At 53.7% G+C, this 16,250-nt stretch overlaps 8 protein-coding genes across 8 annotated transcripts; 5 read left to right on the forward strand and 3 right to left on the reverse strand.

Moving 5' to 3' along the window:
• Positions 1 to 370: 370 nt before the first annotated feature.
• On the reverse strand, positions 371 to 3,377 carry PHYSODRAFT_532285 (phosphatidylinositol-4-phosphate 5 kinase-like protein; the record flags this gene model as incomplete). The annotated part of the gene is made up of 3 exons (XM_009539929.1): positions 371 to 2,605; positions 2,668 to 2,745; positions 2,817 to 3,377. The coding sequence occupies 3 exons, from the start codon at positions 3,375 to 3,377 to the stop codon at positions 371 to 373; spliced, it is 2,874 nt and encodes a 957-aa protein (XP_009538224.1).
• A 353-nt stretch (positions 3,378 to 3,730) lies between these two features.
• PHYSODRAFT_551007 (hypothetical protein) lies at positions 3,731 to 5,198 on the forward strand. The gene is made up of 4 exons (XM_009539930.1): positions 3,731 to 3,832; positions 3,945 to 4,139; positions 4,233 to 4,438; positions 4,518 to 5,198. The coding sequence occupies exons 1-4, from the start codon at positions 3,755 to 3,757 to the stop codon at positions 5,044 to 5,046; spliced, it is 1,008 nt and encodes a 335-aa protein (XP_009538225.1). The 5' UTR covers positions 3,731 to 3,754; the 3' UTR covers positions 5,047 to 5,198.
• Positions 5,199 to 5,499: 301 nt separating this feature from the next.
• Positions 5,500 to 6,821, forward strand: PHYSODRAFT_341595 (beta glucosidase; the record flags this gene model as incomplete). The annotated part of the gene is made up of 7 exons (XM_009539931.1): positions 5,500 to 5,774; positions 5,834 to 5,975; positions 6,019 to 6,063; positions 6,139 to 6,177; positions 6,210 to 6,385; positions 6,430 to 6,526; positions 6,585 to 6,821. The coding sequence occupies 7 exons, from the start codon at positions 5,500 to 5,502 to the stop codon at positions 6,819 to 6,821; spliced, it is 1,011 nt and encodes a 336-aa protein (XP_009538226.1).
• A 1,965-nt stretch (positions 6,822 to 8,786) lies between these two features.
• Positions 8,787 to 9,579, forward strand: PHYSODRAFT_341596 (hypothetical protein; the record flags this gene model as incomplete). The annotated part of the gene is made up of 3 exons (XM_009539932.1): positions 8,787 to 8,884; positions 8,909 to 9,233; positions 9,307 to 9,579. 3 exons carry the CDS (start codon positions 8,787 to 8,789, stop codon positions 9,577 to 9,579), a joined length of 696 nt encoding a protein of 231 aa, XP_009538227.1.
• A 513-nt stretch (positions 9,580 to 10,092) lies between these two features.
• On the reverse strand, positions 10,093 to 10,749 carry PHYSODRAFT_246676 (hypothetical protein; the record flags this gene model as incomplete). The annotated part of the gene is made up of 2 exons (XM_009539933.1): positions 10,093 to 10,343; positions 10,437 to 10,749. 2 exons carry the CDS (start codon positions 10,747 to 10,749, stop codon positions 10,093 to 10,095), a joined length of 564 nt encoding a protein of 187 aa, XP_009538228.1.
• Positions 10,750 to 12,140: 1,391 nt separating this feature from the next.
• PHYSODRAFT_307305 (hypothetical protein) lies at positions 12,141 to 12,584 on the forward strand (the record flags this gene model as incomplete). Its single annotated transcript, XM_009539934.1, has 1 exon — positions 12,141 to 12,584. One exon carries the CDS (start codon positions 12,141 to 12,143, stop codon positions 12,582 to 12,584), a length of 444 nt encoding a protein of 147 aa, XP_009538229.1.
• Positions 12,585 to 12,708: 124 nt separating this feature from the next.
• PHYSODRAFT_531336 (hypothetical protein) lies at positions 12,709 to 12,933 on the forward strand (the record flags this gene model as incomplete). The annotated part of the gene is made up of 1 exon (XM_009539935.1): positions 12,709 to 12,933. The coding sequence occupies one exon, from the start codon at positions 12,709 to 12,711 to the stop codon at positions 12,931 to 12,933; it is 225 nt and encodes a 74-aa protein (XP_009538230.1).
• A 739-nt stretch (positions 12,934 to 13,672) lies between these two features.
• On the reverse strand, positions 13,673 to 14,230 carry PHYSODRAFT_341599 (hypothetical protein; the record flags this gene model as incomplete). Its single annotated transcript, XM_009539936.1, has 1 exon — positions 13,673 to 14,230. One exon carries the CDS (start codon positions 14,228 to 14,230, stop codon positions 13,673 to 13,675), a length of 558 nt encoding a protein of 185 aa, XP_009538231.1.
• Positions 14,231 to 16,250: the final 2,020 nt, after the last annotated feature.

Raw genomic sequence — 16,250 nt, forward strand, 5'->3', positions numbered from 1 at the left:
CAACAAACGTATTTCTTCTCAAGTAGAAACTCCTTGCAACACCTGCGCGAAGTAAAATAAACTGAAACCCATAGGTACAACTGACACTGTATCACCACAAGGGATGTACGTCGTGGCACACCCGGATGAACGCCCTACCGGTAGTCGCTCTCATCCTTCGGCTTCTCAGTCGACGACGCTGTAAGTATCTTAGGAAAGACTTGCGTTAGGTTATACCACGCAATCAAAGCATCTCGATGCGATAGGTCTACTGCACTGCTCTCTGTAGCTGATGCGCGGTGCTAAGTCTTAGTGAAACCTCGCTACTGATTCGAACTGTGAGCACGACAACAGCGCTCATCCATGCTTGGGAATATATATTTGCCGTAAATTACAAACTGCTCCCGAGTACGCGTCCCTGAGCAGAAGGTGTCATAGGTATCTCGCCGCTGCTATCTCGCGCAGTTCTCACCTGCTGGCCAGCAGCGTTTGCAGCAGTATGGTCGATGGGGGGTATTGCAACTCCACGCGGCCGGATGCGTGTCATTCGGTCGCACCCGTCGTCGTCGAGATCATTGGAAAGGTTTTCCGCTCTCTCTGCGTTGTCGTCTTCTAGACCTTTAGTCCCACTGCCATCGTCCTCGACTGTGGCTGGAGCAGGCGGTATGATGCTTGAGTTGTGTCCGAGGTGGATGATTTCGCGCAGTTTCCGATGGAATCGGTCGCGATATGGCTTCGGTGGCATGGCCGAGATCCCGTCCGGGTCTTTGCGGAAGATGACCGTCTTCACGAATCGCTCGAATCGCTTCGACAGGTTCCATGTCTGCAGCATGTCGATGACCCCGATGTAGTAGAAGCCCGGCCCAATCACCACCTCTGCAGCGCGAAGACATTGTGTTGACTGCTTGACTCGTTCGGTGCTGCCTGTGGTCTCACTCTCTCCATACTGCTCGCCGTCCTTACCGCTACGTCGTCGAGGTGTGGTTGGTCGTCCAGTGAACGAGTCAGGCGGGAGGAAGACGCTGCCATCCCTCGTCAAGATATTGTGCCGGTTCACTAAATAGCTCACTTCGATGACGCCCAGCAGCAACGAGTAGTCCATGACGCCGCGGGCACACAGGAAGTCGCTGTCCCGCATGAGCTGCGCGAGCAGTTTGCGCCCAGCCACTTTGCCGAAGCGCAGTTTCATAGTCAGATCCATGTCTTTCAGCACGACATTGGGCTCGTGCGGTGCTCCAGCTCGATTCGGGCACACATTTCGTCGGTTCTTGTCGCCTTCAACCCTGTTGCCCCCGCAGCGGAAGCTGAGATTGCAGTGGCGACAAGTAGCTTCAGCACCTCGACGAGGCTTCTGAGCGTTGCGATCTACCCACGAGCCCTTGATATCGTATCGCTGGTGGATAGAAATCCCCTGCTGCACGTCGAAGACGTTCTCCATCACCACAAAGTGTATCGGGCGGCCATACAGCTCGAGGCAGTAGCTGCCGAGGAAGCGCGTGAGGAAGCTCTCCCCGTTCTGCTCTTCGATATACGCCGTGTACTCATTCAAAATGCTGTGGAGAAACGCACTCTCCGAACCGGTGAGAGACTTGACGACGTAGCTTCGATCTGTGGAGTAGTAGACGAAGGATCCACTTGCACCTTCACTGACCTTAGGAGTCGTGCAAGATTTCAGCGACGAGAGGTACGCGTCCTCATCAATTCCAAAGAATCGACGGATGCGTTGGAACTCCAGCGGACGGAAGGCAGTGAATCGGCACTCATTCCACGCTGCGTCTTGAGGCGATGGCTGCACCATGAACGAATACTGCGCGGGGGAACGGTCAGTTTGCTGCTCTGGCTGTTCGCCTCGTGAAGAGGTTAGTGACGATACTGACGGCGGGGGATACTGTCCCAATGTGCTGGTTATCCGTACAGCCTTCGCGATACCGTGGGTTGTATAAAACACCAGCTCATCCAGCAGCGCTAGGTTCATTTGCGGCCGAACAGCGTCGTCGTCCTCATTTTCAGCCTCATCCTCGTCCTTGAAAACTTGCGATTGAGACTTGCCATTTATTGTGTTGCCATCCACCACAACTCCAGTCTTGGACTTTCTTTTCTTCCGTTGTGGGCGCTTGTACAGACACCAAAGGATGAACGGGACGCTACCACGATACGATAGCAGGAAAGCAAAGAGTTGAGAGAGTCTTCGAGCCTGTACAGCGTAAGGAGTGAGCCAATACGCTCCATATACCCCCCACAGCAGTGCTGAGTACGCGATGAGAGTCACCGTCGTTAAAAAACCCTCCCGTAACAATACCCTGCGGTTGCGCAGAGTGGCGGATACGCCTCGCCGGAACCGGCCGTAGGAAACCAGCGTCACGTACAAGTTGGCGATCATTAAAATGGTCGCTGGCGTGACGATAAAGACCCAGATGCCTGTTGTGGACCCGCTGGGCTGTTTGTAGCTGATATGATCGCTCCGTGCCTGCGTGTCGGCGCCTACCCAGCAAAAACTCCCCACCGCCACCGGAGATCCAAAGCTGTTGGACACTCCCATCACCACTGCACTCGTGAACGCTGTCACGTGGGCGATACCCTGGTACTTGTGACGATTGAGTCGTGGCGACGTGAACGGATTGGTCATCTAGTAAAACAAATCGGTGAGAAGTGTAAACCAGGACGAATACATAATAAAAAAAAGCATACCAAGTAGTACAAGTCTAGCGCGGTGCAGGTCGTCCACGCACTTGAGCACATAATCAAATACTCGCGAGCCGTCGAAAGCTGTCCTCGGAGAAATTTCTGTTAGATTTATATGTTTTCCATTGCTATACCCCCGCATCAGCCCCACGTACCCATCGACACGAGTATTCACTCCCAACCCCCGCGCCCAGTCGATTCCACGCCGGCTCCAGTAGGAATGAGATCGAAAGGCAAAAGTCGCACAGCGCCAGGTTCAGGAGCAGAATGTGCATGTGGCGTCTGTACCACTTCCTCCTCAGGTACGCGCCAATGACCACCGCACACATGGAGAGCGAGCCGGCGGACCCGAGCAAGAGGCCGCTCTGAATGCCCGTGGCCTCGAAGATCTCGTCGCTGAAGCACAGCGCGCTCGCACCGAGTGACACCGAGAGCATCAGCACCCCGAGTGACATGGCGAGGTGGCTCTTGCGGGCTTCAGCTGTCGGGGCTCGCAGCAGCTCCGCAACGACGCGGACGCCCGGCTCAGCGGCTGGAGCAGCGGCGCTCCCACGCGGACTCGGAGGCAGCGCTTGGTCATTGTCGTCGCCGACGAACTTACTGGCAGCCGCTGTGTCCTTGTCCTCGTCCGAGTTGTGCTGCTGCTGCTGCTGTGTGCCATTTGCGATGACGGACGGCGGCCGCAGCTCGTCGTCGTCCAGAGCTGCCGGGGTCATCAACACGTACGGCGAGAGACTGCGGCGGAACAGCGTGGCGGGCGCAATGGATCGGCGGTGGGGTGATCAGACGAGCTAAAGGAAGACGAGGGTCTACCGGCTTTTTACGCGCTTGCTTGTTGCCTTTTTAAAGGCAACAAGCAAGCGCGACGGAGACCGTGGCCGTTACGCCCTTTCGGATCGGGGGATCGGGCCAATTCGAGTGCTTACGCTCATCATTCTCGATTTCCGCCCCCCGTATCGCCGTGCTGTAAGACAAATTAAAAATGCTCCCCAAGTGTCCACCACAAACACTTGGAGAGCATTTTGCATTTGATTAGCAAGTTTTGTGCTTTTCATTTTTGTGGCTCAGTTTTGTCGAGCTTCGACGCGCCGCCATGACGTCTCTGCTGCTGCGCCCTACGCAGCTCCTGCTGCACTCGCAGCGCTCGCTGCGCGCCCCGATGCTCCGCAAGGTAGTCACCCCGCCCTCTCACCGCTTTTTCCCGGCTTCAACCGCCTTAAAACGCACGAAATCCATCGTCTAAAAGCCAAGATCACTAACAAATTGCACTCTTCTTACTGCAGACGGCGGCGCTCAGCTCCAGCGCTGGCAACAGCGGCGCCCCCGCGGGCCTCACGTCGCTGCAGAAGGCGTCGCTGGGCCTGGCCGCCATGTTCGGCGGTGGCTACGCCATTGGCTACTTTTTCGGCCCCTTCCCGTCGCTGGAGGAGCTCACGGGCGTCAACACCGTCGCTGGAGGCGCCCAGTACAAGGGCGAGGTGGGCCAGCTGCTGATAGCTTATAGGTGGAGGTGCTGAGGGTTGCGAGACTGAATTATGGTGTTATTTTATTTATTTTTTGTTGTTGCACAGCTGATCGTGACGGACAAGGTGTTCTTCGACATCGGCATCAACGACGACTACGTGGGCAAGATCGTCATGGGGCTCTACGGAGAAGTGCAGCCGCGCACGGTGGAGAACTTCCGGGCTCTGTGCACGGGCGAGAAGGGCGAGTCGCGGGCCGGCCCGCCGCTGTGGTACAAGGGCTCGAGCTTCCACCGCATCATCCCCGGCTTCATGTACGGCCGCAGTGGGAGACTTTGACTTTAGTTTTGTAAGGTTGAAGCTGACGAAGTGCTGCTGTGGCTGGTGGAACAGGATTCAGGGTGGAGATTTCACGCAGCACAATGGACGCGGAGGCGAGTCAATTTACGGCCGTCGCTTCGACGATGAGGACCTCAGCGTCCCCCACGCTGGCCCCGGCACGCTGAGTATGGCGAACGCTGGCCCCAACACGAACGGCAGCCAGTTCTTCATTTGCACGGGTGACACGCCGTGGCTGGACGGCAAGCACGTCGTGTTTGGACGCGTGCTGGAGGGTATGGACGTCGTGGACATCATCTCGAGCTGCGGAAGGCGCTCGGGCAAGCCTTCGGCTCAGGTCAAGATCATCAACTGCGGCGTGCTGGATGCGGACGCGGACGCTGCTGCGGAGACGAACGAGCCCAAGCGCCTGACACGCGAGGAGATGCAGGACCGCCTCGAGTCGCTGCGTGAGGTGGAGGGCAACTTCATGGCGCAGAAGGACCAGATCGACCCCACCATGTACGAGCAGCTGATGGCCGAGATTAAACACGAGAAGCTGCGCATCAAGAAGGAGATCAAGAAGCCGCAGACGCAGGAATAAGGGACGCCGGGGAATGAAGCTCACATGGAGCAAATGTGACGGGTCATCAACCACCTCAATTTTTGCTGGGTCTCCATAATAAACGGAAGCTGCTGGCTTTGACTGAGAAGTCGTCGAGCCAATTCATGCAGTGGATGGATAGTAGCAGTTCAACACACTCTGTCGGTACGACGGCCACAGCAAAGATGTGCCTTGATTGTATGATAGACTGAGAGCGATCGTCTTCAACTGCAACTAGGAACGCGATAACTGCACGTGGATGACAAACCATGGATGTCATCACATGACTGCGTCGTGCCGATTCCTCTCTGCGCTGAGAAGAAGATGGCCCACCAGTCGAACCGACCCAAGACAAGACACGCGGTGATCCGTTGCTACTTCCTTAAAGCACTGCAGCATTCCCTTCGATAGTCGACAGACGTGCAAGAGCTCGAGCCTCGAACTTACCTCACCATGACGCTCACTTTTGAGTTTCGTTTGCTGCCTTTCAAGCTCCTCTCCAACGGTCCAAGAACCTCCAAGATGCTCAAGCCGTGGCTAGCTGGGGCGTTCCTTGCCTCTCTTCATGGCAGTGCCTTTGTCGCTGCTGACGAATGGGACAGCCATGTGGACGCCATCATGGCCAACTTCACCACCCTCGACATCGTTGGCCAGATGACGCAGATCGCGGCGTACGGAATCGTCAACTCGACGTACCAACTGGATGAAGGCGCGACGCGCGAGTACTAGTACGCCAAGCTGCACGTTGGCTCATACCTGAGTGATCCTATGATCAACTACGGCGAAGTGGATGGCGCGTGGGGCTGGACGACTGCGCAAATGCGCGCGTTCGTCACTCGAATCCAGGAGGTCGCATGGAGGAGAACGACGGGCACCCCATGATCTATGGCATCGACGCACTTCACGGCAACGCGCTGCTGTCCGACACGGTATTTCCAAGGACTCAACATCACGGGCGGCTACACGGACGAGGACCTAGAGGCCGCCAAAGAGTACGCCAGCAAGGCGGAATACACGGTCGTTGTCATCGGTGAGGCGACCTAAGAGGAGAAGAGCGGCGACATTGACGACTTGACGTTGCCTCTTGGCCAGATCGAGTACGTGGACGCACTTGCGGCGACCGGCACCAAAGTCGTCCTCGTGCTGTTCCACGGTTGCTGCAGAACCTGCCGCAAAACGAGTTTGTGGTGATCGATGGTCTGCTCCTCTGTGAGGTCGGAGGCCAGACTACGGTGGAAATCCTGTTCGGCGAGGTGAATCCGAGTGGCCGCTTGCCGATCACGTACCCCAAAGCCACGGGCAACGTGATGATCCTGTATCGCCACCGCGTGACGAAAGAGTGCGAGTGTGCGAGATGTAATGGGACTTTGGCACGGGGCTCAGTTACACCGACTTCACGTACTCGAACCTGACCCTGAGCACGACTAACGTGACGTCAAGCTCCCAGTCGCTGTCGGGTACTTTAGCTGGCAAGGAGACGGTAATGCTGTTCCTCACCTAACAGTACCGATCCATCTCCGTGCCGGAAGTAAAAACAGCTGAAGAAGTTCACGAAGATCAGTCTGGAGGCGGGCGGGTCGCAGACGGTGGACTTCACGCTGACGTCGGCCGACTCAGATCGGACAGGGTCTGAAGCTGGTGGCGGAGGATACGGCCTACGTGATCGCGATCAAGCCGGAAAACGGACTGCGACGTGTACAACGAGTCAGCGGCTGTGCGCTACGTTCACCCTGGCGACGGGCGAGTATCCGTTCGGCTCACTTGTGGCGGAGTAGGGATTGCCAAGGAAAAATGAAACAAGTGGTGTATGTGCTAAGAGCACAAGGAACCTGGCGTGAGGGTTCCCGAGTCTAAAACAAATAAATGCGCTTTCCCACTTACACCAGCAGCCTGAAGCTGCCTTTTCAGCGAAGGTGTGAAGATGCCCCTCAACTCTGTGTAAGGTGACCTTACTAAGGCCTTCCTGGTATTATACATGTTCAATTTTGCTGTTATGTGGTCCGTAAAATCGTTCCGGAGGAGAAATCTTGACGCCAGCCGGAAAGTGAGCTCTTTGACATGGTCTAGGGTTTTCACTTCGAACATATGTGCATTGTTCTCGATTTACATTAGACCTTAAAACGAGTTTGTCAGCGCTCTATCAGACTCTTAGCACTACACGATTTTGCTACGATACACTTGTCGAAGACTGAGGTCGTTCCAACCGAGATTAGCTACTCGCTATTGAAGGTGATCTTCGTTAAATACTTTAGCAAGCCCGAATAGCTTAGCTCGGGGCGTAGGATTGATCTAATCGGTAGTTTGGCGCTATATCGGAAATTTCACAATAGACCTGGGAAAATGCTCAATGACTTCGCAACCACCCAGCACGCTGTACTTGTCGGTCAAACTGGACACTTCTGGCCTTACTTGGCGCCGGTCTCGACATCACCGGCAGTGGCGCCGAGTCCACTTGTGTACTTAAGTAGCCTGGTTAACTAACAAACGACATGCATGCATACAGTGGAGCTCGAAGAAGCAGTCGACAGTTGCCTGGTTAATTCAGCTCAATGAAGCCCAGCCTGCACGGCGTGCGTCTGCTGCTAGCCTGCCGCGAGCTTCGATGCGAAGAAGCGTGACCGCAAGCGTTGCGGTCCTCATCCGCAGCATGTTCCGCATCCGTCGCGACATCGAAGGAGTAGGTGCAGGAGGGGTGATAATGACGCGACAGTGTTTAGCATCTTAAATAAGTGAGTCTAAGTAGTCTACCCGAAGAGATTAAGCGACTTTGTGTGTGCCATGCACTCGATTAGAACCGAGTATAGTCGTAAAATACTGAGTGACTTCGGAAATATCAAATCTCCGTTGCTTTGTTGCTTTCCCCACCATTTCACTTTGCAACGAGCCAAATCACTGAGTGGGCACAAATACAACAACGAATTTCGCAATAGATCACCTACTCGGTTTGAGTTCTATTTGTCGAGGTATCCACAAGTCAGATAATGCGATTGTTTTTTAATTGATCGCGTGAGGACGGGGACTCAACAACGTTCAAGTCGTACTTGTACTATTCAAACCAGCTTCCACAATGATCATTCCTACGAGGTAGAGCCTCAAGCACACCAAAATATAGCTTCCTGAAGTGGACCGCTGAGAAACACTGTGTGTTTGTCAAGCATGATGGCGAAGTCGATCGTGGATTAATGTCAATTCCTTTTAAAGTCAGCTTATTTTCAATAGAACCACCATTAGCGGCGATCAGAAACTCTTCTAGCTGTAAAAATGCCTACCGGTACGTACTAACTAACTAACTACTGTTACTAAGTACAACAAGACCAAATAAAATCAAAATTATCAGCTTTACAATGAAATTGAGGATCACGTCCTGTGATGGCTTGACACGGCATCTAGGCGGGGAAAGGTATGCATTAGACTATCCGCTGCGAGATCCCTCCAAGAACTTCCACGTCGAACAAGTGTATCATCCAAAGAAACAAACTTGGCTTTTACGGCATACCTATACAATCCCAAGCTGCCCTAAAGTGTCACCGACATATGCGATCGTCCGCCGTTCGTTCAAGGAAACTGTGTGCCAATCTCACTTTGACTGAGTGAGGGGTATTGGTCCGCCCCATTGAGAAACCCCGTTCGCGGCGAGCCACAACATGGCCCCTGTAGGCTACAGGCAACAGTATCGTAGCCGCAACCACTTCCCATTTTGCCGTTCGTCCGACAATCACCACACTCTCTCGCCGTTCGCAATGGTCTACTCGATCACGCAGACCCTCGCTGTGGCTTCGGCCCTCTCCAGTATGGCGATGCTGGCCCCAACCGCCGATGCCCACCAGATCGTGCTGCTGTCGGAGCCCCAATGAACGACCAGCGACAAGGACACCAAGTACAACCCGTTGGCCTTCCTCGAGAACCAGGGCTTCGAGACGCAGGAGGACTTCGCCTCGTGGCGTGACAAGAACGGCTACAAGTCGCTGCGTGACTTCATGGACAAGGCTAAGTACACAGTGACGAGTGGAGCCGACTTCTCCTGCGGCTTCACCGACCCCAAGGGTACCCCTCAGCCCATTCCGGCGGGCGACGCCATGCGTTCGACGGGTTACACGCACGACGGCCCGTGCGAGGTGTGGCTCGACGACACGAAGGTGCTGGAGGGCGACAACTGCCACGAGAAGTTCCCGGGCAAGGACTACACGGTACTCGTGGCAGGTGTACAAGGAGTGCATCCCCTTGTCCGGATCTGGAGGAGGCTCGACGCCCTCGACGGAGACTGGCGGATCTGGCACTTCGCAGCAGTCGACGCCGTCCACGGAGACGGGATCTAACACCTCGAACCAGGCGACGCCTGCGACGGACGCGCCGACTTCGTTTGGGTCACCGGCAGCTCGAACTACCGACGCGCCTTCGACGCCGACAACTACTGCACCCCCGTCGTTTGGGTTTGGGTCACCGGCAGCGCAAACGCCGACGTCGGGGCGACCTGGGGAGCGCCTACCACGTGGGGGCAGCGTAGCCTGCGCAAGTAATCGCGGCTGGATTTAGAGAAGGAAAAGATGGAAACTCTTCTCTGCTTTGAAACGACGAGGATTACTCCATGTTCAGTCTAGTCACGTCAAATATATGTACAGTCCTGGTGTTGCTTGTCCGTTTGATACTGAATTGCACCAGAATTCATCATTGCCTTAAAACAGTTACTGGTACTGTAGTAGAAGTATTAGTGTATTCTTACCTTACCAAAGTGTATTGGCAAAAGATTGCCAACACAAAAAGCAGGATCGATCGAATTGGGGGTAAGGACCACTGAAACTTAGTAAGTAAGGGTCATGTTTGTGTACATCCTTTGGAAGTTGATCATTTCTCAATTGAATTTTCTCCGCACGTGGAGGTCTACATGTAGAAACGGAAACGGCGATGTTTGTTTTCTTAACGTGTGCAATGTGACGAAGCGCTTGGCCTTAGTCACGAAGATTCTTCTGCGTTACCGATGACGCGGTAGATCCCGTCGCCATTGTCGGGGTCGAGGGATGCGTGTCGTGGCACAACCCGATGAATGTCCTAGTTGTTATCATCCTTCGGCTTTTCGTCCTTCGGCTTTTCAGTCGATGACGTCGGGTTTTGCGTGGCAGGCGACCCGAACCCAAACGTGTTGGGCGCCGTAGTCGCCGATGAGTTACTCGGCGCGTTCGGCGTACGGGTAGACTCCTGCGAAGTGCCTCCAGACCCGGACAGCGGGATGCAGGCCTTGTACACCTTCCACGAGTACGAGTTCTTCATCCCATCCAGTACCAGCGAAGCGTGCACGAGCCCTTACACGACGAGTAGTCGACCGTGTAGTCCTTGCCCGGGAACTTCTCGTGGCAGTTGTCGCCATCCAGCACCATCGTGTCGTCGAGCCACACCGTCGTGGGTGTATCCCGTGGAGCGCATCTTGTTACCTTCCGGAATGGGCTGAGGGGTGCCCTTGGGGTCGGTGAAGCCGCAGGAGAAGTCGGCGCCGCTGGTGACGTCGTACTTGGCCTTGTCCATGAAGTCACGCAGCGTCTGGTAGCCGTTCTCCTTGCGCCAGGCAGCGAAGTCCTCCTGGGTCTTGAAACCCTGGTTTTCAAGGAAGGCGAGCGGGTTGTACTTTGTGACCTTGTCATTGGTTGTCCATTGAGGCTCCGGTAGCAGCACGATCTGGTGAGCATCAGCGGTTGGGGCCGGCAGCGCCATGCTGGAGAGGGCCGAAGCCACGGCGAGGGTTCACACTAGCGACGAAACCATAAGAGCGATGGAGAAGTGTTCAGACCGACGGTAAAAGGAAAGTGGCCATGACTACTTTTGCGGTGGTATGTCTCGGTCGTATCGTTGTTGAAGTCTTGTACTGTAGATTTAGTGTTCTCCACCCCGCCAGCAGCTTGATGATGGCAGCGCTTGGCTATTCCGGAATGCGATTGCGATCTGTAAACACTTGGAGAGAACATAAAAATACTGTAATCTTTGCGGTGTACAGTTCAGTACTGTACACTGCAGTATTGTGACCCCTTTGGGATCGCAATCAAACAATGCCGTACACCTACGCATACATCGGCATTCGCTCAATCCTACGTAGCAGTTTTGTAGCATTCATAGTGCAAAGCGGTTACTGTAAAACATCCTTTTTGGTATCTAAGGCTACTGTACGCAACGAGTATTTCTTTTACGTCTACTACTGTAGAGTTTAGAATTGTATTGACTCCAGCCGACATCACGCGCCTCGAGAGCCAAGCATTGATACCAGCTCCTGGGGTTAACGTTGGACAAGCACTGCCGAATGGCCAGGTTGCTCTCTACCTTGAGCTCAGCTTCGCACGGGGACAAGGGACATTGGTCACAGTGGATGAGTCCAAAAATGTAATGGCTCGCTAACAACGAACTGTAATGTATAGTGTACACTATGCTTTGCGCGTGCCATGCAAATCTTGCTGCCGTCGTAGCTGTACAGTACGTAATGGTCTTGCGAGCGTTGCAATGGACGACTGCACATTCCCACTCAAAATACGCAAAGCGGTTACTCGCCAGGTGGTGGGCATCGACTTGGTTCGAGCGGATGTCTGCCCTTGGCCAGCAATGACACAGCAATGGGCCGCTGCAGTGTACATGTATGCAGCAGTGTTTTGTGTGAGAGCGACATCAATATACATGTGCATTCTCCCAATCGTAGCCAATATGATGCACACTTGGGAGGTGATATCGACAGCGGGCCGCTACGCTAACTGCAGCGGGGCTACATACAAATTCCTATATTAGCCGTACAAAACCCATTATCATAACCGGGGTCCGGACGCGGTCTCCGTCGTGCGCACGTATAACCGTTGTTATTGCCCTAGCCACCGGTACAAATAAGCCATTTATCTGCCCCCGTGTCCTCGTCACACCCATTGGCTGAAATGGAGAGGGAGGAGGCGAACTTCCAGCACTGAAGAACAAGAAGCAGCAGCACTGAAAACAGGAGCAGCATGGCCGAGGAATCTCTCATGCGTGTAGCGTTAGATGAGTCCGTGCGCCAAAATAGCTCGGCTTTCGGCGGTTGCATCCCTACTTGTATTCTTACTGTCATTTTGCTACTTTCGTGCAGAACAACAATGGAGATACACGAGCTGCTCAGCGAGGATGATGGCTCTGCGGAATGGGAGTTCGAGGACTCTGAGAACGAGGAGGAGGACAGCGAGGTCGAAACAGCAACTTCAGAAGACGAGGAGACGACAGAATCCGACGCGGATTGTGTGTCGGTGGCTGCCGAGGTGACTTCAGCTGCTCTGCGTAAACTCACCGGCAACGCCTATGTTGACGGGCTAATTCGTGAGAGCGGGCTTCATATTATCCGAGATGGAGAAGTCAAGTTAGCATTCAAAGAGCGCGGTGAGCTAGGATTGTTTTCTCTTTTCTTCACTCGTGAATTCCGTGACTCCTTGCAGACCTGGACCAACACAATGCTGAAGGAGCAAGGCAAGGATGAGGCCACAGTGTTTGAGATTGATGCTTATATCGGCTTAGAAAATTGCTATGAGTATCATACCTCTAACTGAGATCAAAGAGCTTTGGTCTTAAAAGCTTTTCCTAGGTCAAGCTGATTTCGCAAAGACTATGGCACGCAATCGCTTTGAAAGTATCCGAGCTCGTTTCCAAGTGCATGCCCCTGACAGTGTGCCCATGCAGCGCCAAGAGCAGGACCCGGTGTGGCACAGCAGACGCGTGTTGACCCAAGTGCAACAGAAGTTCGCTGCTATTGCTGTGCCGGTGGGTGCAGTAACCTTGGACGAGCTCACAGTGCGAACAAAGGCCCGCTCCGGAGCCAAGACGTATATGCCGTCGAAGCCGGACAAATATGGTGTCCGCTTAACGTGGCCGCTAGTGGTCCCACGATTGGTTGATTAATTTGAAATTCTGTCCTCTCATTGGTCAACTAATAGGTCCGCACCGGACCTGCAAAGAAATGTCTGGTAGTGAAAGGGTTAATATGTAATTTGTGTCGGACTAAAGTTTTGTCAAAAAGCGTAGTGGGGGCTGATCTTAGGGAGTGCCTCACGTAGATGGAGCGCACCGTGACCTGCCCTGCTCCTCCTCGCATGGCGGACGTAGCTGTAGACTACCCGCATTACCGACATCGCGGCGTGCCTGTTCCACAATTGCCCCGCCCCAACGCCCAGTTCTCCGCCCTGCAATCCGTGCCGCCCGCCATCCGCCCTGCGTGCTGAAGAAAACTGGCATTAGAAAAGTAAGGTAAAAAATTACAATAGACATCGCCGTCCGGAATGAATAAGTGGACGCTGATTGGCGTGAGTGTTTTTATGTTTCGCCAATGTGTCTCTGTTGCAGGTTTGACAGGTTTCCGGATTCCGGTCCGGAATCTGCCAATTACTGTAACAGAGTACTACCTAGCTTTACCATCCCATCATGTCTTCTTGGTCTCGCGCTTTCCGTTTGGCACACGTAGGAGGCCACTATGCTCCAATCCACTGTGATATTTGTCACAGACGATAAGAAGGTGATGCAATGTGGCCACGCCGACATTCCAGCAACTGCGTCGGTTGAGTGGGAAATCTTACGCGAACAACATACCATTGAATTGGAAACTGGGGTGCCACTTAACTCAAGTATAATTCTAACGCCGAACTCAGTCACGCAGATTCTTCTGCGATCCAGTCGACGCCATTGATCCCGACGTCAGCGGGATGCAAGCCTTGTACACCTGCCACGAGTAGTCATTCTTCAAGAAACGCACTCCCAGCCAGTACCAGCGAAGCGTGCACGTGCCCTTGCACGATGAGTAGTCCACCGTGTAGTCCTTGCCCGGGAACTTCTCGTGGCAGTTGTCGCCATCCAGCACCATCGTGTCGTCGAGCCACACCTCGCACGGGCCGTCGTGGGTGTAGCCGGTAGAGCGCATCTTGTTACCTTCCGGAATGGGCTGAGGGGTGCCCTTGGGGTCGGTGAAGCCACAGGAGAAGTCGGCGCCGCTGGTGACGTCGTACTTGGCCCTGTCCATGAAATCACGCAGCGACTTGTAGCCGTTCTCCTTGCGCCAGGCGGTGAAGTCCTCCTGGGTCTTGAAACCCTGGTTTTCAAGGAAGGCGAGCGGGTTGTACTTAGTTTCCTTGTCATTGGTTGTCCATTGAGGCTCCGGTAGCAGCACGATCTGGTGAGCGTCGGCAGTGGGGGCGAGCATCGCCATACTGGATAGGGCCGAAGCCACGGCGAGGGTCGACGCGAAGGAAGAGACCATTGGAAGACGAAGGTGTCGGAAGTTGGCGGTCGGACGGCAAAAGCGAGAGTGATACAGTAGAGTAGCGAGGACAGGAGAAAGCGCGTCGCTTGCTTGATGCAACAAAGCTGTGCAGCATCGACGGAATTTCTCGGTGGGGTCGACTAGCGTTCGCCTTGTTTTTCCATTGATTCGGAACTGGGATTGGCACGACACGTTTTTCGGAGTTAGAGTGCCGATGTGCACACTGTACACATGCGATAACCGGAAATTGAGTCCAAAAATGTAGTAGTAAGTGACTTTATTTGGCCTTGGCCATTAAAATCCTGGTGGTGGTCTTACTGTTTTTTTCTTCTTCTACATCTTTCTCTTTCTTGTTCTTGACGGTGTCTCGTTCTGCTGGTGAACCCTGATCTTCACGCGGGGGCTCTTCTCGATACTCTGGTTCATTCCAGAGGTCCGGATCCGTCCGTCTACCGAATTTGTTTTGTAGAGGGATACACCCTACCGGAGCTAAAATACCAGACGCCCGATTTTGTTAAAAAAAACGAATCGGCACCAGACGCCCAGATGTATTTATCAAAATTACTAAACTGAGCACTCTACCTCAAGTCTCTCAAAGCCGAATCTCACCAATGCGGCTGCCGACACAGCCCAACTTATTATCAGCTTGTTCGCCGCCACCACCCCAACTTGAGATCGAAGTTCAGTAGAGCAAGCTTTGCGTTTGTTCCTGCCGCCGACAGAGCACCCCCACCACCACTCTTCCCCCTTGATACTTTTCTGTAGGTAGACCCGGAAAGAACGTATCTTCAGCGAAACAAACATTGCAGTGTAGTCTCAGGTGCTCGACCATAGCCTTCTTCATTGCAGCAGTGTAAAATGGTAGGGCCCGCGTCGTTTTCCACCTGCCTTGACCTCCAGACAGGCGAGGGTGACTTGGTGGCGCCCGCGCCGTTGCAGAAATGATCGCGCGCTGAGCGGCCGAGAGTGCAAAAATTACTGGCTTGAAACTGGTGTATTCCTCAACAAGTCAAGCCCTGTCAATCTGAAGACGCAATTGTGATTGGCTAATACTATCCTGTATCCCATACGTGGGTGTATCCCTCTACAAAACAAATTCGGTAACCAGCTCCTGGGGTTAACGTTGGACAAGCACTGCCGAATGGCCAGGTTGCTCTCTACCTTGAGCTCAGCTTCGCACGGGGACAAGGGACATTGGTCACAGTGGATGAGTCCAAAAATGTAATGGCTCGCTACAACGAACTGTAATGTATAGTGTACACTATGCTTTGCGCGTGCCATGCAAATCTTGCTGCCGTCGTAGCTGTACAGTACGTAATGGTCTTGCGAGCGTTGCAATGGATGACTGCACATTCCCACTCAAAATACGCAAAGCGGTTCCCGCCAGGTGGTGGGCATTGACTTGGTTCGAGCGGATGTCTGCCCTTGGCCAGCAATGACACAGCAATGGGCCGCTGCAGTGTACATGTATGCAGCAGTGTTTTGTGTGAGAGCGACATCAATATACATGTGCATTCTCCCAATCGTAGCCAATATGATGCACACTTGGGAGGTGATATCGACAGCGGGCCGCTACGCTAACTGCTGCGGGGCTACATACAAATTCCTATATTAGCCGTACAAAAACCAAAAACGGGCTGCTGGTACAGAAGTATGCTCTTGGGATCGATTTGCATATTTTGACAAGCGTTGGTACTTTTTAGCATACATGTAGTTCGTATGGGCTTCCTGTTTGGAGCCCCAGACAAGAACTGCTTCGCGAGCGTACTGCGCTGTCGATAGCTCCACCAGCTCTGAAGGCAAGTCGATCACAACAGTGCAATACTTGTACTCACTGTCATAAGCTGCATACTAAGACGTAAGCACGATTTTAGATCCGCTTAGGCTGTCGTCGATCCCCTTTGGAAGATCATCGATCCGCTTCGGTAGTGTCATCGATCCGCTTGGGTAAATCATCGATCCGCTT

Source organism: Phytophthora sojae, assembly GCF_000149755.1.
Source record: "Phytophthora sojae unplaced genomic scaffold PHYSOscaffold_14, whole genome shotgun sequence".
NCBI classification, from domain to species: Eukaryota; Oomycota; class Peronosporomycetes; order Peronosporales; family Peronosporaceae; genus Phytophthora; species Phytophthora sojae.